The 18,672-nt window shown below is 43.2% G+C and overlaps 1 protein-coding gene across 5 annotated transcripts in view; it reads left to right on the top strand.

The window, feature by feature from the left end:
• Positions 1-4,227: 4,227 nt before the first annotated feature.
• LOC123091955 (rho GTPase-activating protein 7) overlaps positions 4,228-18,672 on the top strand; it is a 33,172-nt gene continuing 18,727 nt past the window's right edge. Inside the window, exons 1-10 of one of the 5 annotated variants that reach the window (XM_044513586.1) lie at positions 4,228-4,610; positions 6,038-6,074; positions 6,791-6,867; positions 9,148-9,218; positions 9,305-9,383; positions 9,499-9,643; positions 9,729-9,848; positions 9,970-10,047; positions 10,155-10,210; positions 10,317-10,386. In XM_044513586.1, coding sequence (XP_044369521.1) covers positions 4,521-4,610; positions 6,038-6,074; positions 6,791-6,867; positions 9,148-9,218; positions 9,305-9,383; positions 9,499-9,643; positions 9,729-9,848; positions 9,970-10,047; positions 10,155-10,210; positions 10,317-10,386 — 823 coding nt within the window. In that variant the 5' untranslated portion in view covers positions 4,228-4,520. Of the gene's footprint in view, positions 4,611-6,037; positions 6,075-6,790; positions 6,868-9,147; positions 9,219-9,304; positions 9,384-9,498; positions 9,644-9,728; positions 9,849-9,969; positions 10,048-10,154; positions 10,211-10,316; positions 10,387-18,672 lie in introns of those variants that run through there. The other 4 variants (XM_044513587.1, XM_044513585.1, XM_044513584.1 and 1 more) reach the window with 4 other exon arrangements.

Here is an 18,672-nt window from a genome sequence, read left to right as displayed (position 1 = left end):
AGTTGCCATGTCTATTGCACATAAATTGACATGATGTTTACATTAAAGTTGCCATAATATGTTTCAACTACCTTTCTTCTATGTTAAAAATAAATTTTGACATATTATAAAAAAAGAAATTAAGAAACTAAACTTGCCATGTTGAATTAGTAAAATTTGCCATGATCCATGAAATATTTTTGACATGGTTCATAATTAAAAAGAAATATGTCGTCAATTAATTTAAAAATGCATGATCAATGACTTAAATTTGCCATGAACCATAAAATAAAATTACCATGGTGAATTACTTAAATTTGCCATGATACATGCACTAAAATTTTCCATGGTCCATGCAAAAAATAATTTTCATGGTAAAAAGTACTAGAATTTCCATGATCAAAATACTAAAACTGCCATTATCTATAAACTAAAATTGCCACGATCTATAAACTAAAATTTCCATGTTGAGTTACTAAAAAAATGCCATGACCCATGAATTAAATTTGCCGTGGTTAATTACTACAAATTTCCATGGCCACTTAATAAAAATTGCTGTAAAAAGTAGTTGAAATGCAATGGTAGCTTTCAGTCTAGAATAAAAAACTAGATGAAACATGTCATGGCAACTGTAGTGTAAACACTATAGCAACTTTAGTGAACATATTGTAGCAAATTTTGGCTAATTTTTTTTGTCGAAACATATTAACATGAGATCTAGTTTTGAAGATCTTGTCGAGACGGAATTAATGGTGAAAACTGATTTTTAATCAGGTTTTTTATTTACGAGATAAAATATTTTTAAGTATGAAAACCCAAAAGATTCCTGTTGATATCATCTGTTTTGACGTGGCAAAATGGATGATAATGTAGGTGTTTGAACCATGTTGCTTCGTGCCACACGCGTGGCACTTACCATTTAGGATTTTTTTACAAGTATAAGAAATGATCTGATTCTCAAGATTTTATAAGGCCGAAAGAACTAACCCACATACTGGACTGAAACTTCCCTGGATGTTGCCTGAGCTTTATATGATTGGTGCCTAAAAAAACCGGAGTACGTCAGGCCTGAACCATCCAGGCAGATGATTAGTCTATCAGGCTTCTTCTTTTCGTTGTATGGGCTCAGGCTAACAGCCTGGGACTAATTGAATAATCTCTCTGTTTCTTTTTAATCTGCATATAAGATTGAAAAAACTAACGCCTTGTGGGCGTTTGTACATCGCCCACACGCCGTCATCATCACTCATTTTGCCATGTATGAACAGATGACATCAGCAGAATTTTTTTTGGTTTTCGGCTTAAAAATATTTTATCTCCTAATTAAAAAAGCGAATTAAAAATCCGTTTTGACCATTAAATCCGTCTCGACGAGATCTTCAAAACTAGACCCCGTGTTGATATGTTTTGACGAATTTTTTTTTGTCCAAAAGTTGCCATGATGTTTACGCTGTAGTTGGCATGGTGCTTAAACTAAAGTTGTCATGTGGCAATTTTAGTTTTGTAGATCATGACAATTTTAGTTTTTGATGATGGAAATTCCAGTATTTTAACCATGAAAATATTTTTTTGCATGAACCATGACAATTTTAAGTGCATGTATCATGGTAATTTTAGTTTATGGTGCATGGCAAGTCTAGTTTCTTAATTCTCCATTTTATAATATGTCAAAATTTACTTTTTAATATAAAAGAAAATAGCTGAAACATAACATGAAAACTTTACTGTAAACATCATGGCAATTGATGTGCAATAGTCATGGCAACTTTTAACAGAAGAAATCGTCGAAATATATTGATATGAGATCTAATTTCGAAGATCTCGTCACGAGGGATTTAATGGTGAAAACGGATCTTCAATCGGATTTTTCATTTAGGAGCTAAAATATTTTAAAAACTAAAAATTCAAAAAGATATTCACATGCATGCATGCGATGACATGGCGTAGTCTGTATGCTATAGGACGTGTGGACGGATTTAGCTCCCACCACATGTGTGGGCATTAGCGTTGTCCTATAAAATTTGGTCAAAGTCAAAATTTGTTAACTTTGACTAAGTTTATAGAAAAAAATATCAAGATTCATAATATGAAATCAATATTGTTAGATGCATCATGAAATTAATATTTTCATACCATATAGCTTTAATATTGTAGATGTTGATATTTTCTTCTATAAAGTTGGTCAAATTTTACAAAGTTTGACTTTGATTAGATCTTATATGCAAACTAAAAAGAGTAGTTTATAGACAACTTCTATATTGCTTTGTCAGTTTTATGTACTCCCCCCGTTCCTAAATGTAAGTCTTTTTAGAGATTCCAATCCAAACTGCATATGGATATATATAGACATATTTTAGAGTGCAAGTTCACTCATTTTGCTCCGTATGTAGTCCATAGTAGAATCTTTAAAAAGACTTATATTTAGTAACAGGGAATATTTTTTAATTCCCCAGTGACTTCCCAGGCTCAGGCCATGCTCCAAATAGCGACATATCTAGGCTGCTTGGCCAGGCTAGAAAAATCAAAATCCGAGGCCAATAAGAGGCAACACTTTCACCAAGGCGCATGCATGACCCAGGGTAGCAACCAAACTTGGCGCAATAGCTTGCGTAAGAGCATCTCCAACAGCCGCGCTAAACAAGCGCCGCGCCACAAATTAGATCATTTTAGCGCGCGTGCAACCCGACGGGTGGCTCCAGCGGGCGCGCAATAACCGCGCGCGCGCTATAAGGAGTTGGGCGCGCGGTCGGATTCGCTATCTCGCAAGGTGTAGTTTGGGGCGTCCGCTTCCGCGCGTGTCACACTCGAGCGCTCGCGCCGCACTCTCTCCTCTCCACCTCCTACGCCTCGCGCGCGCCGACGCCGGCGAACTGCATCCATGGACGCACGCGCCGGCACCCGCTCACCCCATTATACAGCCGCGACCCCTCCCCCGCCGCCGTCGCCGCCGCCGCCGCCGGAAACCCTAGCGCGGGGAGCGTTGGCCTCGCCACCGCTGGAGCTCCGCTGAGCATCGGCCTCGCGCGCAGCCTCTTCTTGTCGCGCGCAGATGACCACAACGACGAGTGGCGTCGCGCCGGCGCCGTCCCGTGCCGCCGTCGCCCCCTCGAAGCTCCCCAATGCGGTGCGGCCGAAGAAGGGCAAGACATCCGCGAAGAAGAACAAGGCGGCGGACGGCTCCGGCAGCTCGAAGGCGAGGGGAAAGAAGCTTGCAGGGCGTTTGACGGGCGCGGCGGCTACCGAAGCGCCGACGAGCTCACTCATTGAGCCGGCCGCCGACGCGCACCACGTGTTTGCCGAAATGCCCCCAAGGTAGAAATTTTTTCCAATTTTTATTTTCTTGTTATTTTTTCAATGCATTCATATAGATAGCTTATTTGCATTGTTTAAAAAACTTTGTAGTCTCAACGATGATGCATATATGTCAATTATGGGTGTTGGCTCCAACAATTCGCATTGGTCTCAAACCAATGACATCCATTTCGAAGACCATGAGTTCGAAGTGGACGAGGAGGGTGAGGGCATTGCCAACGCGCCAAAAGGAAGAGCGGGCAATTACACCGACAAAGATGACATCTTACTATGCAATACTTGGTTGCAAGTGTCGAGGGATCCATCCGTTGGAGATGATCAAAGTAGAGATGCTTATTGGGGCGGATGAAAAAACACTTTGATGCTCACAACGTGAGTGGAATTGACCGCTCCGAGAGATCACTTCGGTCCCGATGGTCGACAATCAATTCGGATTGTCAAAAATGGACGGCCGCACAAAAGGCGGTTGACAAGTTGAACCCGAGTGGCACAAATGAGGACGATAGAGTAAGTGACATTTCATACATGTTCATCATACTTGTTTTTGGTGCCCGAAGTGCTAACTTGTTTTGTTTTCATGTAGTACAACATTACACAAAACTTATTTAAAGAAGAGGAGAGAAAAACCAAGAAGGCGAAGATCAAAAAAGGAAGGGTCTTTACCTTGCCTCATTGCTATAAATTGTTGAAGAATGATAAGAAATGGAAGAAGTGTGAAGATTTGTGTCCAAAATGCCATATATGCAATGTCCAGGCAAGTCGCGCGCGCTGTATTTTTACGCGGCTGTTGAAGCCAGCGCTGACGGACGCGGTAAACCAGCCGAAGCGCGCATGACAAACTAGTTTTTTACGCACGGCGCGAAACGCGGCTGTCGGAGATGCTGGAATGAAATTCTGCCTCCCCTGCACCGTACCAACGCTCGGAACGCTCCAAACCGGTCAGCCAGCCCAGTCCGGCAGCCGCAGGAAGACGGAAAGCTCCGCGCGCGCGCACACACACTCCAAAAACAAAAAGCGAAGCAAGGAGAGCGAGCAACCACCACCCAAACCCAAACCCTAACCAACGCCACCACCACCGTCCCTACGCTTCTCCTGTCTGTGGGACGCGCAGCAGATCGGCGCCCGGATCCAATGGCGCGCTTATTGCTGCTGCTGTAGCGTAGGGCAGCGAGGAGACCGGTGCTCGGATGCCGCCGATCTGAGGCATCGGCGAGGACGAGGACGAGGGGATGTCGTCCGCGCCGGCGCCAGGCGGGGCGTTCGACCGCTACGTCCAGCGCGGCGGCGCGGTGGCGGTGCCGGCCTCAAGCGGCAACACGGTGCGTCGTCCCGTGCTTACCGCCGCGTGGCTGTTGGTTGCTTTCGTGGCGGGGGTACTGGATTGGCTGGGTTTGGGATTTCGTGTGGGTTTGGCATCCGACGCTGATGGGCAAGCATTTCGGTTCCGTGTTCCTGGAAGCTCTTGGACCGTACGCTGCTCTGAGCGCTCTTTGTTAGCTCGAGTGTTTGCTTCGCTGCTATTAATAGGTTTGGCCTGGCCTTGGTTGGATTGAGTTGGAGGCGACGGAGAGATTTTATGCCTTCTTTGGTCCAAGAGCTTTTAATTCCTAGCTAATGATGATATTAGTGGGTATAGTTGGCAATGCAGCTTAGATTTGGATTCAGAGGGCGAGCTTGCCATTGGGGTGTAACACGGATCATGTTAGGACATGGACTACCTGTGGAGATTTTTGCTAGTTCCTTGATGCAAATGCTATGTCCGTACAATTGACGATGGTTGAATTGGGACAGAGTGAACAAATGGCTTTTGGGGGGGGGGGGATATTTGCTGTACGGTAAAATAGTGCAGAAATGACTAAGAGGGGTTGTCAAGGAAGGAATAAGGAATACAGTGGTTATAACAAGGCACTACATGAGTTGGAGGTGGATCATACATAGAAATACATTTAGTGTTTCAACATCCAGGCGTGCAAAATGTGGGAATTCTGCATGGTTTTATGAGTTTGTGGCTGCAAAGCATGTGGATATCATGGAAGTGCCAAACGGCGTTTGCACGATACTGCCGACGCCTATTACGTTACAGCATACTAGATATGCATATTAGCCTTGTATCATTTAAACTGATAAGCTTCACTTACTCCAAACTCTTACTGAAGCATGATGGAAGAAAATATGAGTGCCAGTCTAGATAGCAGATGGTTCATTCCATCTTTAAGTTCAGAATTCAGTATTACTCAATGTAACTCTTAGTAACAAAAGCATGCCGTATCCACAGTGGTGGTTTACTCACAACTATGTGATAAATATTTCTTTGTAAATTTTGCATCTGTTTAGTGCCATCCAGCAAGAAGTACTATACTTCTGCTAGTTCTAGATTTGGGATAACAATAATTAACTGTAAAATTATGATGATATATCAAATGTACGTGTTTATCCTATTTAATTTCTTCTTTGGTTATGCTATGAATTCTGAATGTTGGTCTATAGAATTGCTTCATTGAAAACTCCACATAGCAGTTCCTTACTTTACTTTTACCATATACTCCCTCCGTCCCAAAATATAAGAACGTTTTTGACACTATGCTGTCCAATGCTTGATTGAGAACGTTTTTGACACTATGCTCCGTAATATTTTACTATATGCTGTCCAATGCTTGATTGAGAACTCCACGTCGCAGTTTCTTAGTTCACTTTTACTATACTCTGCCCATCTACATTTCTGATGTCATAACATCATTCTAATCAGGTTTTCAAGAGTGGACATCTCTTCATATCATCCAAAGGTACAGTCTTTGACTTCCCCTCTCTAACTAGCTGTTCCACCCAGTTTAGCGACATGGATAAGAAAAATTAAGAAGCAAAATGTTTCCATGTGTTCTAGTATTGTCGTGTTAAGCCTTTAAAGCAACATTGGCATGCATACTTCTTTCTTTTTCTTGTGATTATCAGAGGGACCTGTGCAGATATGCACTGGCACTTTTAATATGACTCTTCCATTTAGTTTAATCGGTTGCTTAGGTTCTGTAGCTAAGTAGGCGCACATGAATGTTGGGTAGTTCTCTAAGGAGGAAATCACCTTTAAATTCACGAACTTCAAAAATTTAAGAGTTATCTAAAGAGAAGTTTTTCTTGATGATAAGATATGTTTCTTACCAATAACATATATGAGGAACAGAAATATGTGGTCATGTACATAGTTCCATCGTCACTGTCAAGTTTGTTAGCTTGTCTCGTGTACAGAAATTTGGCCACCAAATCAGTGAACCATATTAATCCTTTGCATATCTGAATCATGGTCTGATATCACACACTAGACACTATGGTATTTGGGTTCAATTTCACATGGCTGGTTATGGTTATCTGATACAGTTTTTGGGTACCATGACTATGGTATTTGGGTTCAATTTCATGTGGCTGGTTATGGTTATCTGATACAGTTTTTGGGTACCATGACTTTTTTCCTAACGGGAAAGAGAATACTTACATATTTGCTTTTCAGGACTTGGATGGAAATCATGGAAAAAACGCTGGTTCATTCTCACACGAACATCATTAGTTTTCTTCAAGAGTAATCCTGTTAGAACCTCTATTCTCATAAGTTTCCTTTTCATTTGTGAGATGCAATACTTTACATTTATACATCTTAAGGCTCAAGATACGATTATTACTATTATGATGACCATGCGTTTGAAATTTTTCTCCAAAAGCTTAACTCCTCAACTATAACACATCATGAAGTAAAATGCCTTTAACCCTTAAATTTGTGGAACATGAGAGAGACGTACCCAAGCAGCTGCTCGATCTGGTGTGACGCAGCCTCGTGATCAGATCCTCTTGTACGTCAAAGAATGGGCCTGGGTGATGTAGGGTGTAACCCTAATTTGATGATCTTTTCACACTTGGAGGAGGAAAAGGTGAAATCAACAAGAACAACAAGAGGAATCACTCAAGCAAAATCCAAATCACACATCCGCTAGAATAACATACATGAGATCCTCAAGCATAACATGAACAATCAAGGGAAAATAGCACAAAGGTAAGGTTCTTCCCAAATCCAAAGGAGATGAGGTCTTGATAGTCCTCTCCACAAGGGAGGTCTTGATATCCACCTGGGGATCTTCTCCTAAGAGGTCTTGATCTCCAAGAGGAGGGGTAGATGAGCAAAGCTCTCTCTAGAATATCTCAATATACTTTGCTAACCCTCATTCGTCCAACTGAAGGGATATATATAGTATAGGGAGAGAGAGAGGGGGATACATGAGTCAAAACCCGAGTGGCTGCGCACAGGCAGTTCCAGACGTCCAAAGGTTATCGGTCACCCGGTGTCCCGCGAGGGACCGGACGTCCGGTGTAGCAGCGCAGCATGTCTACTCTCAAAAGCTTGATCTATGCCTTTTAAAAACTGCATCACACGCCTGCGCTCAACCCACTTCCTGGCAATCTCCATGGACTTTGCATGTGGAAGCTTAAGGGGATCACACTGATCCAGATCTACCCAAAGGTGTTGCAGCTCATTCACATACACAGCACGCTGCTGTCACCTTGACGAACAACATAGATCTTGTCTTCAATTTGAGACATGAGCATGAGGTTTCCCTTACCGGCATCCTTACCGCTATACCTCGTGGACAGCATGCTCCACAACAGAAGTATTTGACAATGCCTCAACACACACTGCAATGGTTGGAATCAGGGAGTTCAACATCCAGGCCAGTACCAGGGAGTCAGTGACACTCCACTTCTTCCATTCTGAGCTCTCCTTGTCAGCCGGTTCTTCAACTGTTCCAAGAACATTTCCTGTCAGGACATTTGTCTTCAAGATCAACAAGGCCTGCCTCGACAAGCTCAGGTAGCTGCCCACACTATTCAACTTGACATCATTGGGCATGAGCTCAGGCTTTGGGGCTCAACAATGGCGCCACTTGCAGGAGGTAACCCCTCGGCAGCTTTTGCAGTCATGAGCTCCGCAAGTTTCTCTATAGCAAGTTTCTCAACAATGGACCAGCTCGTCCCCTTCCCTGCTGTTGATGCCAGCAGCCGTCTGCGCTGCCTTCTCGCGCAGTCGCGGCACGAGCTCGCATGCAGCTCCGCCTCCTCGTGGGCTGCTCGTCCAGATTCACCGCCTCCTCGCCGGATCCCACCGCCTCACCGGCTGTCGTCTCACGCCCCGTGCCCTAATACCATGTGGAATGTGAGAGAGACGTACCCAGGCAGCTGCTCGATCTGGTGTGAAGCAGCGCTCGTGAACAGACAACGTCTGGTTCCTCTTCTAGGTCAGAGAATGGGCCTGGGTCACAGTGGAACATGGGCTCACATACAACAAAATTACTAGATAATAGATATGACATGACTCTTCATGTTGACAGTAGGTTAAAACGCGCACTTGGACTCTTGGATATGTTCCCTCTCCATTGCCTTCTTCCCTTGGACAATTAATTTGATTGGTCCATTTGGTTCCAGTATTCGTTGCATCTTCTGCATGCATACTGAACTGTTGTCATGCATGAGTATTCAATGTCTAGGTGCTGATGTCAGATTGGTTACTCAATATGACAACATACTTAGGTTGAATATAAGATTTCCCTCATGTTATTTTGGATTCAGTGGTTCTGTACATAAGTTGCATGATAATAAATGCGATTACTGGTGAATGATAATGCATGGTCCGTAGCTGTGCCAAGCAATTTGTTCTTTCCATAGTGGTAAACCAAATGGGGAGTTTCATTGAACTTTTTGGTGGCTATTCTGCTCTCTGTATCTCAGCAGTTGAATTTAGGCCTTCTGTGCGCACACTTTGTTGTTGTTGTGCGCACACCTTTTCTTCTCACTTGACAGGTTCCTTTTGTGATGTTGCAGAATACCTTGCCCCAGAGAAGTGGTGAAGTGAGTGCTACTCTGGGTGGGATTGATTTAAACAATTCTGGCAGGTATTTATCTCATTCTATTAACACCTTTTCTTTTATGGATGTTGTGCGGGGCATTAATACTATATCAAAGTATATTTCTTGTGCAGTGTGGTAGTCAGAGAAGACAAAAAATTGTTGACTGTCCTTTTCCCACATGGTCGTGATGGTCGTGCCTTCACCCTTAAGGTACGACCTACCAACTTAATTATTAGCTGTTGAGAAAAAATGAGTGGTAATAGTATAAAAATAATGCATCATCATGTTCCATCTATATTTTGAATTATGCTTTTGCTTCATACAGGCAGAAACTTCTGAAGATTTATTTGAGTGGAAAGCAGCATTAGAAGAAGCTCTTGCACAGGCTCCAAATGCAGCTCTTGTGATGGGGCACAATGGGATATTTCGCAATGACACTTGTGATGCATATGAAACAACGGCTCCAAATTGTTGGTCCCATTGTGCTGCTGCATATATCTCCAGAGCTTTAGACCCTTTTTCCAGTTCAATCATACCGTGCCCAATTGTTTGCAGGGCGAGAGAAAAGGCCAGTCAAGTCACTAGTTGTTGGCAGGCCAATTCTGCTTGCGCTCGAAGATATCGATGGCAGCCCTTCTTTTCTAGAAAAAGCCATGCGTTATCTTGAGAAACATGGTGGGCATACAAGTTATGCTAACTAATAAGAACCAATTCTAGAACCTGGAAACTCTAGATGTTGCTAAAAGTTATCTTTATAACATCTCATTCCACTTGTGACATAAATCTGTTGTTACAGGGATAAGGGTGGAAGGAATTTTGCGCCAGGCTGCTGATGTGGAGGAGGTTGATAGGAGGCTACGTGAATATGAACAAGGTTTATGTCAATATCTTAATCTAACTTTGAACTACTCTGTCTTGGTTTCCTTCTGCCAATCAAGAGTGTACAATCCAAATTTTGTGACTGTTTCTATTTCATACCAGGAAGAACCGAGTTTGCACCAGGCGAGGATGCACATATTGTTGGTGACTGTGTGAAGGTATCTCACTCATTTAGTCATTCTAGTTATTAGAATAATTATGATGCTCCCAAAAGCATGGATTTTTTTTCTTTTACTAACTGCACTCGTGGAAACATCTCGGCAGCATGTTCTTCGTGAGCTACCATCTTCGCCAGTACCTTCTTTTTGTTGTACAGCTTTATTGGAAGCTTTTCGTAAGTTTTCTGTTAAATTTATTCTTAAATGTTTGTGCACTGTTTTGTGGAATGTCATGTACGAAATGTTGGCATTGAATATCTCAATTCTTTCTACAGTTTGAAATAACCACCCCCACCTTGAAGTTAAAATTAGTAGTGATAATTCATTGATATATGTGCCTAGCACCATCCCCTCTGCTGCCAGCAACATGACAATGCTGTCTTTATCTATTTGATTTGATTTGTTGATCTGGGAGTATACACATTTGATGTTAAATACATCTCCTTAGCATGTGAAATTTAACCATCCGTGCTTTGGAATGGAATTTCTTGTGCGGGTATCCTTTATCTTGGAACAGTGTATGCAAAGTACATAAAATACAAGCATATGTGCCACATTCACTCTCTTATGTTTATTGTTCCACATGATATAGGAACACTGTCAAGGTACAATTTTACAAGCAGTACAGATTGCATAGGATACAAAACTAAATCCTTTGTGTGGACCCATTCGTAAGAAGCATATGCTTACCTCCAATTTTGGTTCTGTCCTTTACATTTGATAAAGCCTGTAAATGAAGAGGAAGTGAGGAGAGTTCCCATGTGAATCGTGCAGTTGTTATGGCCAGGCCTAGTTACGGCTCTGAGTATTGACAGTAAGGCTCTATACCCTCGCCTTCATCTATCCATTGGTAGGGCTTTTTGTTGCCGTTGTGGAGGGGCTCTGGAGCCTACTGGAGAAGTGAGAGATTGAGACCAGAAAATCTTGTTTATTTATTGCTTCACTGAAAGTGATAATATGCCATGCCTTATATATAGAGCTGTAAGATTTGATAGAGTGTTTTGTATGCGGTGCACTTGTATTCCTTTACATCGGGGTAATTTATACAAAAGCTCACAGATCAGCTAACAGAATTCCTAAAACTAGACAAGAGAAAGAGGGGAAAGTGAGGGAGTGGGTTAGCTGATCCTGGAGAATCAGTCACCTATACGTGCACTACCGAAACGGCTGCCATGGCAGCGGATATCGCCTAAGTGCATCTCCAACAGATGATGTAAAAGTTGGTGCGCGGAAATGATTTTAGGGCAGGAGACAGAAGGTTTTTGGGCACCCAAAAAAAATTCTGCCATAACAGATGATGTAAAACTGGCGCCCAAAAAATTGAGAATCATGTTGCTCCAAGATAGCGTGGGCTTCTATCTGTTGCCTAGCATGTTCCCTAGTATGGCCTCGGTCTGTCTATAGTAGCATCATGTTGCCATGTGTGTAATTTGATTATCTATATATAGCCCCAGTTTAAACAAATACTCCCTCTGTTTGTAAATTAAGTCTTTTAGAGATTTCAATACAAACTACATACCGGTGTATGTAGACATATTTGAGAGTGTAGATTCACTCATTTTGCTCTGTATGTAGTCCCTTATTGGAATCTCTAAAAAGACTTATATTTAGGAACGGAGGGAGTAGTTGATTACTACTTTACCCTCCCCCACACACAGACAGGGCAGCCGGGTGCACATAGCTACCGCTTGCACAAGGTCCGGGGAAGGGTCCAACCACTTTGGGTCTTTTGAATGCAGCCTTTTCCTACATTTCTGCACGAGTTTGTTTCCAGGACTCAAACCCGTGACCGTCACAAGGCAACAACTTTACCACTGCGCTATATATACATATATATGTATATGTGTGTGTGTATATATATATATATATATTCTGCCTATGTTGTTTCAACATAGCCGGTCCCAAGCCCGGTAAAGGAGGGTTGTGATAGGCTTGGCGAGCCAATGTACAAACTCAGCCACTCTTATGAAGATGAAACCCAAAAGATTTTCGTTGGGGCGTAACCCTCTCAAAGACGCGCCACATCGGAACCCGGGTGTGGTGTCAAATGGGCAAGGGCCGGGCCGTCACCCTTCCTGGTGGCGCGTCGTATCTTGATTCGGATACGGTGGCAAGTGAGCGAGGATCGGGTCGTCACATCCTTAGTGGCGCGCTACATCGGCGCTCGGATGTAGTGGAAAATGAGCAAGGGTCTCGCATTTGACTCGACGAGTGCGAAGGGTAAGGAAGCTAGCCGTGCCTAGGAGGATTCGCTTAGGTAGTTGGAACGTAGGTGTCACGCCCAATATGTGATCTATCCGAGAGGAACTCGAAGGTCCCACCAAGGATAGAGCCGCATACTGAAGACGCTTTTGCAAGGTGGATATCATTACATCGTAACATATACAACACAAATGGGGATACATACATAGGCATACAATTGCCACATGAATACATCAAACATCATACAGAAGAGCAACATCTGACTATGGATGAAATCAAACGAAAAACACAAACGATATCCACCCTGCTAGCCCAGGCTGCCGACCAGGAACCTATCCCTCGATCGAAGAAGAAGCAGAAGAAGAACTCCAAAGCAAGCAAGCATTGCTCTCACGACATATCATCGCATTACCTGTACCTGCATTTGTGGGTGTAGTAATCTGTGAGCCATGAGGACTCAGCAATCCCATTACCATGGGTATCAAGACTAGCAAAGCCTAATGGGATGGATAAGTGATGACGTTGCAGCAGGTACTACGCATTGTATGGTGGCTAACTTACGAGTACAAGAGTAAGAAGAGCAACTACACATAACGGTCGCAAACTAGTAATGATCAAGAAGTGATCTTGAACTACTTACGAGTCAAACATAACCCCATCGTGTTCTCTTCCCAAACTTCCTCGGAAAAAGACAATCACAGTTACGCACGCGGTTCGTGTATTTTAATTCGGGTTTAGTGTCAAGTTCTCTACAACCGGATATTATAAATTTCCAAGTTGCGACAACCGCGAGCACGGCTTCCGAAAAGATTTAACCCTGCAGGGGTGCTTCAAGTGGTCGATTATAAATTACCACGTGCATCCGATGGAACATCCTCACACCATGAAGAACACGAAGCTTACGATAAGGAATTCTGGTGGACCTGCCTCTTGTCAAAGGTAAAAATTAAACCAGCAAGACCGCCCATGTGTCGACAAATCCCGATAGGAGCCGCGTATCTCGTTCTCAGGGCACGACCGGATGGGACAAGCTACGAGTAAAACCTGTCCTCGAGTTTCCTCGTGGTGGCCCCGCAGGCTGCCCGTTTTGCACCAACACCATCAGCATTGGCCTACCTGTATTATGTTGAATTAAGAATCCTCGGGTAGCGCTAACTCCCATTATCAGTATTATTATGTTGGCAAATTTAAAAACATGGGCCTTGCTGGTAGAGTTCTTTCCTTAGCGATTGGTCAGGGGGTTCCTATACACCCACATGTGTTAGGAGCACTCGTCAAGGAACATAACACCGGTATGACGGAAACTAGGGCGGCAAGAGTGGAACAAAACACCAGGCAAAGGCTGAGCCTTCCACCCTTTACCAAGTATATAGATGCATTAATTAAATAAGAGATATTTGATATCCCATGATATCCATGTCCTAACATGGAACAACCTCTAACTAGCAACGCTATAAGAGGGGCTGAGCAAAGCGGTAACATAGCCAAACAACGGTTTGCTGGGATGGTGGAAAAGGTTAGAGGTTTATCATGACAATTTGGGAGGCTTGACAAACAAGAGGTAGGTAGCGCGACATAGCGATAGCATCGAGACAACTAGCAAAGCAAAGATAGTAGTGATATCCAAGGTAATGGTCATTTTGCCTAAAATCCTGCTCGAAAGATGATGAGGAACAGTAGATGAGGAACATGAAAAATATAATCATATGTCAAATCTGTTTGGCTACTTCTAGATACTTCTGTTGTGGTCTAGTATTTCTTTTCTTTTCTTTATCCTACCTACTGTTTTCTAGAGTCTTCTAGTTGTGAGTAGCTATGAGTAGAATGGTGAACCTTAAATAATGTTTCTAGAGTATTCCAGCTATAAGTAGAAGTATGTGAAGGCTTCCCAAAGCCCTATAAATAGAGGTCCTCACCTCTACTTTGTACCCAGACTATGTACCCCTACCCATAATAAAACTTGTTGTTCTTATCTAAGATCTTGGAGTAGATCTTGTCCCCTAGGAGTTCTGGATTGAACTCTTGCTGCCCTATCAGCCTACATTCGCCACTAGAGCGATATCTAGCGCAGCACGTTGAAGCTGTTCCTTCAACACTTGTGCTGTACACATTGTAGCAGCAAGGTGGAGTTGCTCCTCCACAACCTTTGTGCTGCTTCAGGTGGTATCAGAGCCTCGTTGACCCATAATTGTTCTTGCTGTCCTCTTCGAGAGTAAGTTGCAGCAAGCAATGGAGCAATTGAAGAAGAGGATGGATGCTGCTGAACAACAAATCAAAGGGCTGCGTGAAGATCTAAATAGGAGATTTGACCAGCTGGTTGAGATGATAAGAAAGGGTGTCCCCCCTGCTACCCATGAAGGAGATTCATCTAAAGTAGAGGAAGATGTTCATCAAGGAAGAAGGAGAGGTAATCTTGGATCAAGACCGCCACGACAACATGTTGTTCAACGTGCTTCAAGAAGGCCAATTTATGTTGAGGCTTCTGAAGGTGAAGAATATGATGATGCCCTTGAAGAACCAAATCTCTACGCATATCGGAGAGCACCCAACCCTACATATGCAAGAGATACATACAAGGTGAAAGCTGAGATCCCAAGTTTTAATGGAAATGTTGACATTGAAGGGTGCCTGGATTGGTTATATGAAGTGGAGACTTTCTTTGAGGTCATGGAGGTTTCGGAAGATCGTAGAGTTTCTTTGGTCGCATACAAGCTGAAAGGAGGAGCCGGTGCATGGTGGCATCGCGTTGAAGAGGAGCGCAGGCTGAGAGGAGAACCTCGTGTTAGAACTTGGCGACAAATGAAAGGCCTCTTGAAAGGGAGATTTTTGCCCGCTGATTATGACCAGATCCTATTTATCCAATTTCAAAATTGTGCTCAAGGAAATAGGGCTGTTTCAGATTACACGGAGGAGTTTCTAAGGCTACAAGTGAGGTGCAACCTTGCTGAAACTGAAGAGCAACAAGTTGCAAGGTACATCAATGGTCTCAATGATGCTATTCAAGATCGATTGATGATGCAACAAATCTGGTCCGTTGATCAAGCACAAGCTCTAGCCTTAAAGGCCGAGAGGTTTGTGAGGATGAGAAAGACAACTAAGGCTCCATATCCTCCATATCCTCATACCGAAGGCTCATCTAGGAGCCAACCTAATAGAGTGGAAGAAAAGACCACTCCACCAAAGACAAAACAGCCCATCCCGAAGCAAACTAGAGGCAAGGGTAAGGCAAATGAAGGCCCAAAGTGCTATAAATGTGGTAAAGAGGGACACATATCCAGCAGTTGCCCACTAAGGAAATTTGTTAACACGACTATTCATGATGGTGAAAGCGATGAGGAAGAATACGAATCTGAAGATGTAGACGGTGAATGGCAAGGTATGCAAACTAGTGATTGATAGTTGCAGCTGCGAGAATCTTATCTCCCAGAAGTTGGTGGACCATTTAAAGCTTGAAACCCATGATCATCCAAATCCCTACACTATTGGATGGATCAAGAAAGGAGTGAATATGAGGATCACCAAACAATGCAACCTGCCACTTTCTTTGGGTAAGCATTATCGCTCAAATGTGTTGTGTGATGTGGTTGACATGGATGCCAGCCATGTTCTTCTTGGGAGGCCTTGGCAATTTGATGTGGATACTACACACAAGGGCAAGGAAAATTCTTACTCTTTCATTTGAAACAAGAGAAGGATCATTATCTTACCAAACAAAACCGAAGGTAATACCTCTAAGGAGGAGGGGAAAACTATGTTAACTATCTCCCATACCTCTCATGAGTTTATGGAAGACTTGAAGGAGGCAGATTTGTGTGCTGCACTTGTTGTGAAGGGAGAAGAGCACCTGACTGTTGAAATTCCAGCAAAGGTACGTGGTTTATTGGCAGAATTTCAGAACATACTTGGGGAGCCACATGGCTTGCCACCGATGAGAGGAATTCAACATAGAATTGACTTAATTCCGGGAGCAAGTCTTCCTAATCTTCCACACTATCGAATGAGCCCAAAGGAGCATGATATATTGAAGGAGAAAGTGGAGGAATTGTTGCAAAAGGGGCACATTCGAGAAAGTATTAGCCCATGTGCTGTACCAGCCCTACTCGCGCCAAAGAAAGATGGATCTTGGCGCATGTGTACGGACAGTAGAGCCGTTAACAAGATCACCGTAAGGTATAGATTCCCTATTCCCCGTCTGGATGATATGTTGGATCAGCTTAGTGGAGCAAGAGTGTTCACAAAGCTAGATTTAAGAAGTGGATATCATCAAATCCGTATAAGACCCGGGGATGAATGGAAGACCGCCTTCAAGACAAAGGAAGGGTTGTTTGAATGGCTAGTCATGCCATTTGGACTCTCAAATGCACCAAGTACCTTTATGCACTTAATGAATCAAGTCCTTAGACCCTTCTTATCCCACTTTGTTGTGGTCTATTTCGATGACATCTTGATCTATAGCAAGGATGAGGATGAACACTTTGATCACATTCGGAAGGTGCTAGAAGTACTAAGGAAAAATGAGCTCTACGTCAACTTGAAGAAATGTGTTTTCCTGCAAACACAACTTCTTTTCCTAGGATTCGTCATAACATGTGACAGCATTCGTGTTGATGATTCTAAGGTTGAAGCAATCCGAGAATGGCCAACTCTTAAGACCGTTTCTGAGGTAAGAAGCTTTCATGGCCTTGCAACTTTCTATAGGCGATTTGTTAAGAATTTCAGCACTATCATGGCACCAATTACCAAGTGTTTGAAGAAAGGAAAGTTCCAATGGGCAGAAGCAGCTGAAGCTAGCTTCAATGAGATTAAACAAAAGCTATCACAAGCTCCTGTCTTGGTACTACCTGATTTCAACAAGACTTTTGAGTTGGAGTGTGATGCAAGTGGAGTAGGCATTGGAGCTGTCCTATCTCAAGAAAGGAAGCCCATTGCTTTCTTTAGTGAGAAGTTAAGTGAAGCTAGACAGAAATGGAGTACCTATCAGCAAGAATTATACGCCGTTTTCAGAGCGTTGAAAACTTGGGAAGTCTATTTGCTGCCTAAAGAGTTCATTGTTTATAGCGACCATCAATCCTTGAAGCATTTTAGAAATCAAAGGCATGTTGACCGCATGCTAGCAAGATGGGCAGCATATCTGGAGAGATTTAACTATCTCATCATGCATAAATCTGGAATAACTAACAGAGTGGCCGATGCTTTGAGTCGTCGTGCATGCCTCTTGACTTCTTTTGAAGCTGAACTTCCGGGCATGGATCAAATAAAGGAGTTGTATGAGGGTGACGAAGACTTTGGCCATGTTTGGGTAAAGCACGCAAGGGGCCAACCATTAGGTGATGACTATTTGATGCAAGATGGATATCTCTTCAAAAATGATCGTTTGTGCATTCCAAGAAGTTCTTTACGTGACATGCTAGTTAGAGAGCTCCATTCAAGTGATCTTAGTGGCCATGTTGGACGGGACAAGACTACCGCTAACCTGGAAGCTCGCTACTTTTGGCCACAACTAAAAAGAGATGCTGGAAAGTTCGTTCAACGGTGCCCCGTATGTCAGACCTGCAAAGGCCAAGTCCAGAACACAGGGTTATACATGCCTTTGCCTGTTCCTGTCGCTCCATGGGAGAACACTTCTATGGACTTCGTCTTGGGCTTGCCAAGAACAAGACGAGGAAGTGATGCTGTATTTGTGGTCGTGGATAGATTCTCTAAGATGGCTCATTTCATCCCATGCCGCAAAACAACGGATGCTCATCATGTGGCAAACCTATTCTTTCGAGAAGTGGTCAGACTTCATGGAGTACCAAGGTCCATCGTCTCAGACCGTGATAGCAAGTTTCTTGCTGCATTTTGGCTCACTTTGTGGAAGCAATTCAACACTGAATTGAAATTTTCTAGCACTGCTCATCCACAAACAGATGGACAAACGGAAGTGTGAACAAGTTTTTGGGTAATCTGATCCGTTGCATTTGTGGAGAAAGAAAGGGACAATGGGATTTGGCTTTATCTCTTGCAGAATTCTCCTACAATAACTCCAAGCATAGATCCACAGGAAGGAGCCCTTTTTCCATTGTCTACACTAAAGTTCCATCACATGTGGTGGACCTAGTGAAGCTACCATCAAGGGGAAACTCAAAATCAGCATTGTCCTTTGCTGATAATTACACCGAGTTATTTGAAGAGATTCACGGTGCTTTGGAAGCACAAAATCAGAAATATAAACAACTTGCTGATTGCAAAAGGAGGCTAAAATCATTCCAAGCCGGTGA

Source organism: Triticum aestivum, chromosome 4B (genome assembly GCF_018294505.1).
Source record: "Triticum aestivum cultivar Chinese Spring chromosome 4B, IWGSC CS RefSeq v2.1, whole genome shotgun sequence".
Classification (NCBI taxonomy): Eukaryota; Viridiplantae; Streptophyta; class Magnoliopsida; order Poales; family Poaceae; genus Triticum; species Triticum aestivum.
This window is presented reverse-complemented; position numbering and strand designations above follow the sequence as displayed.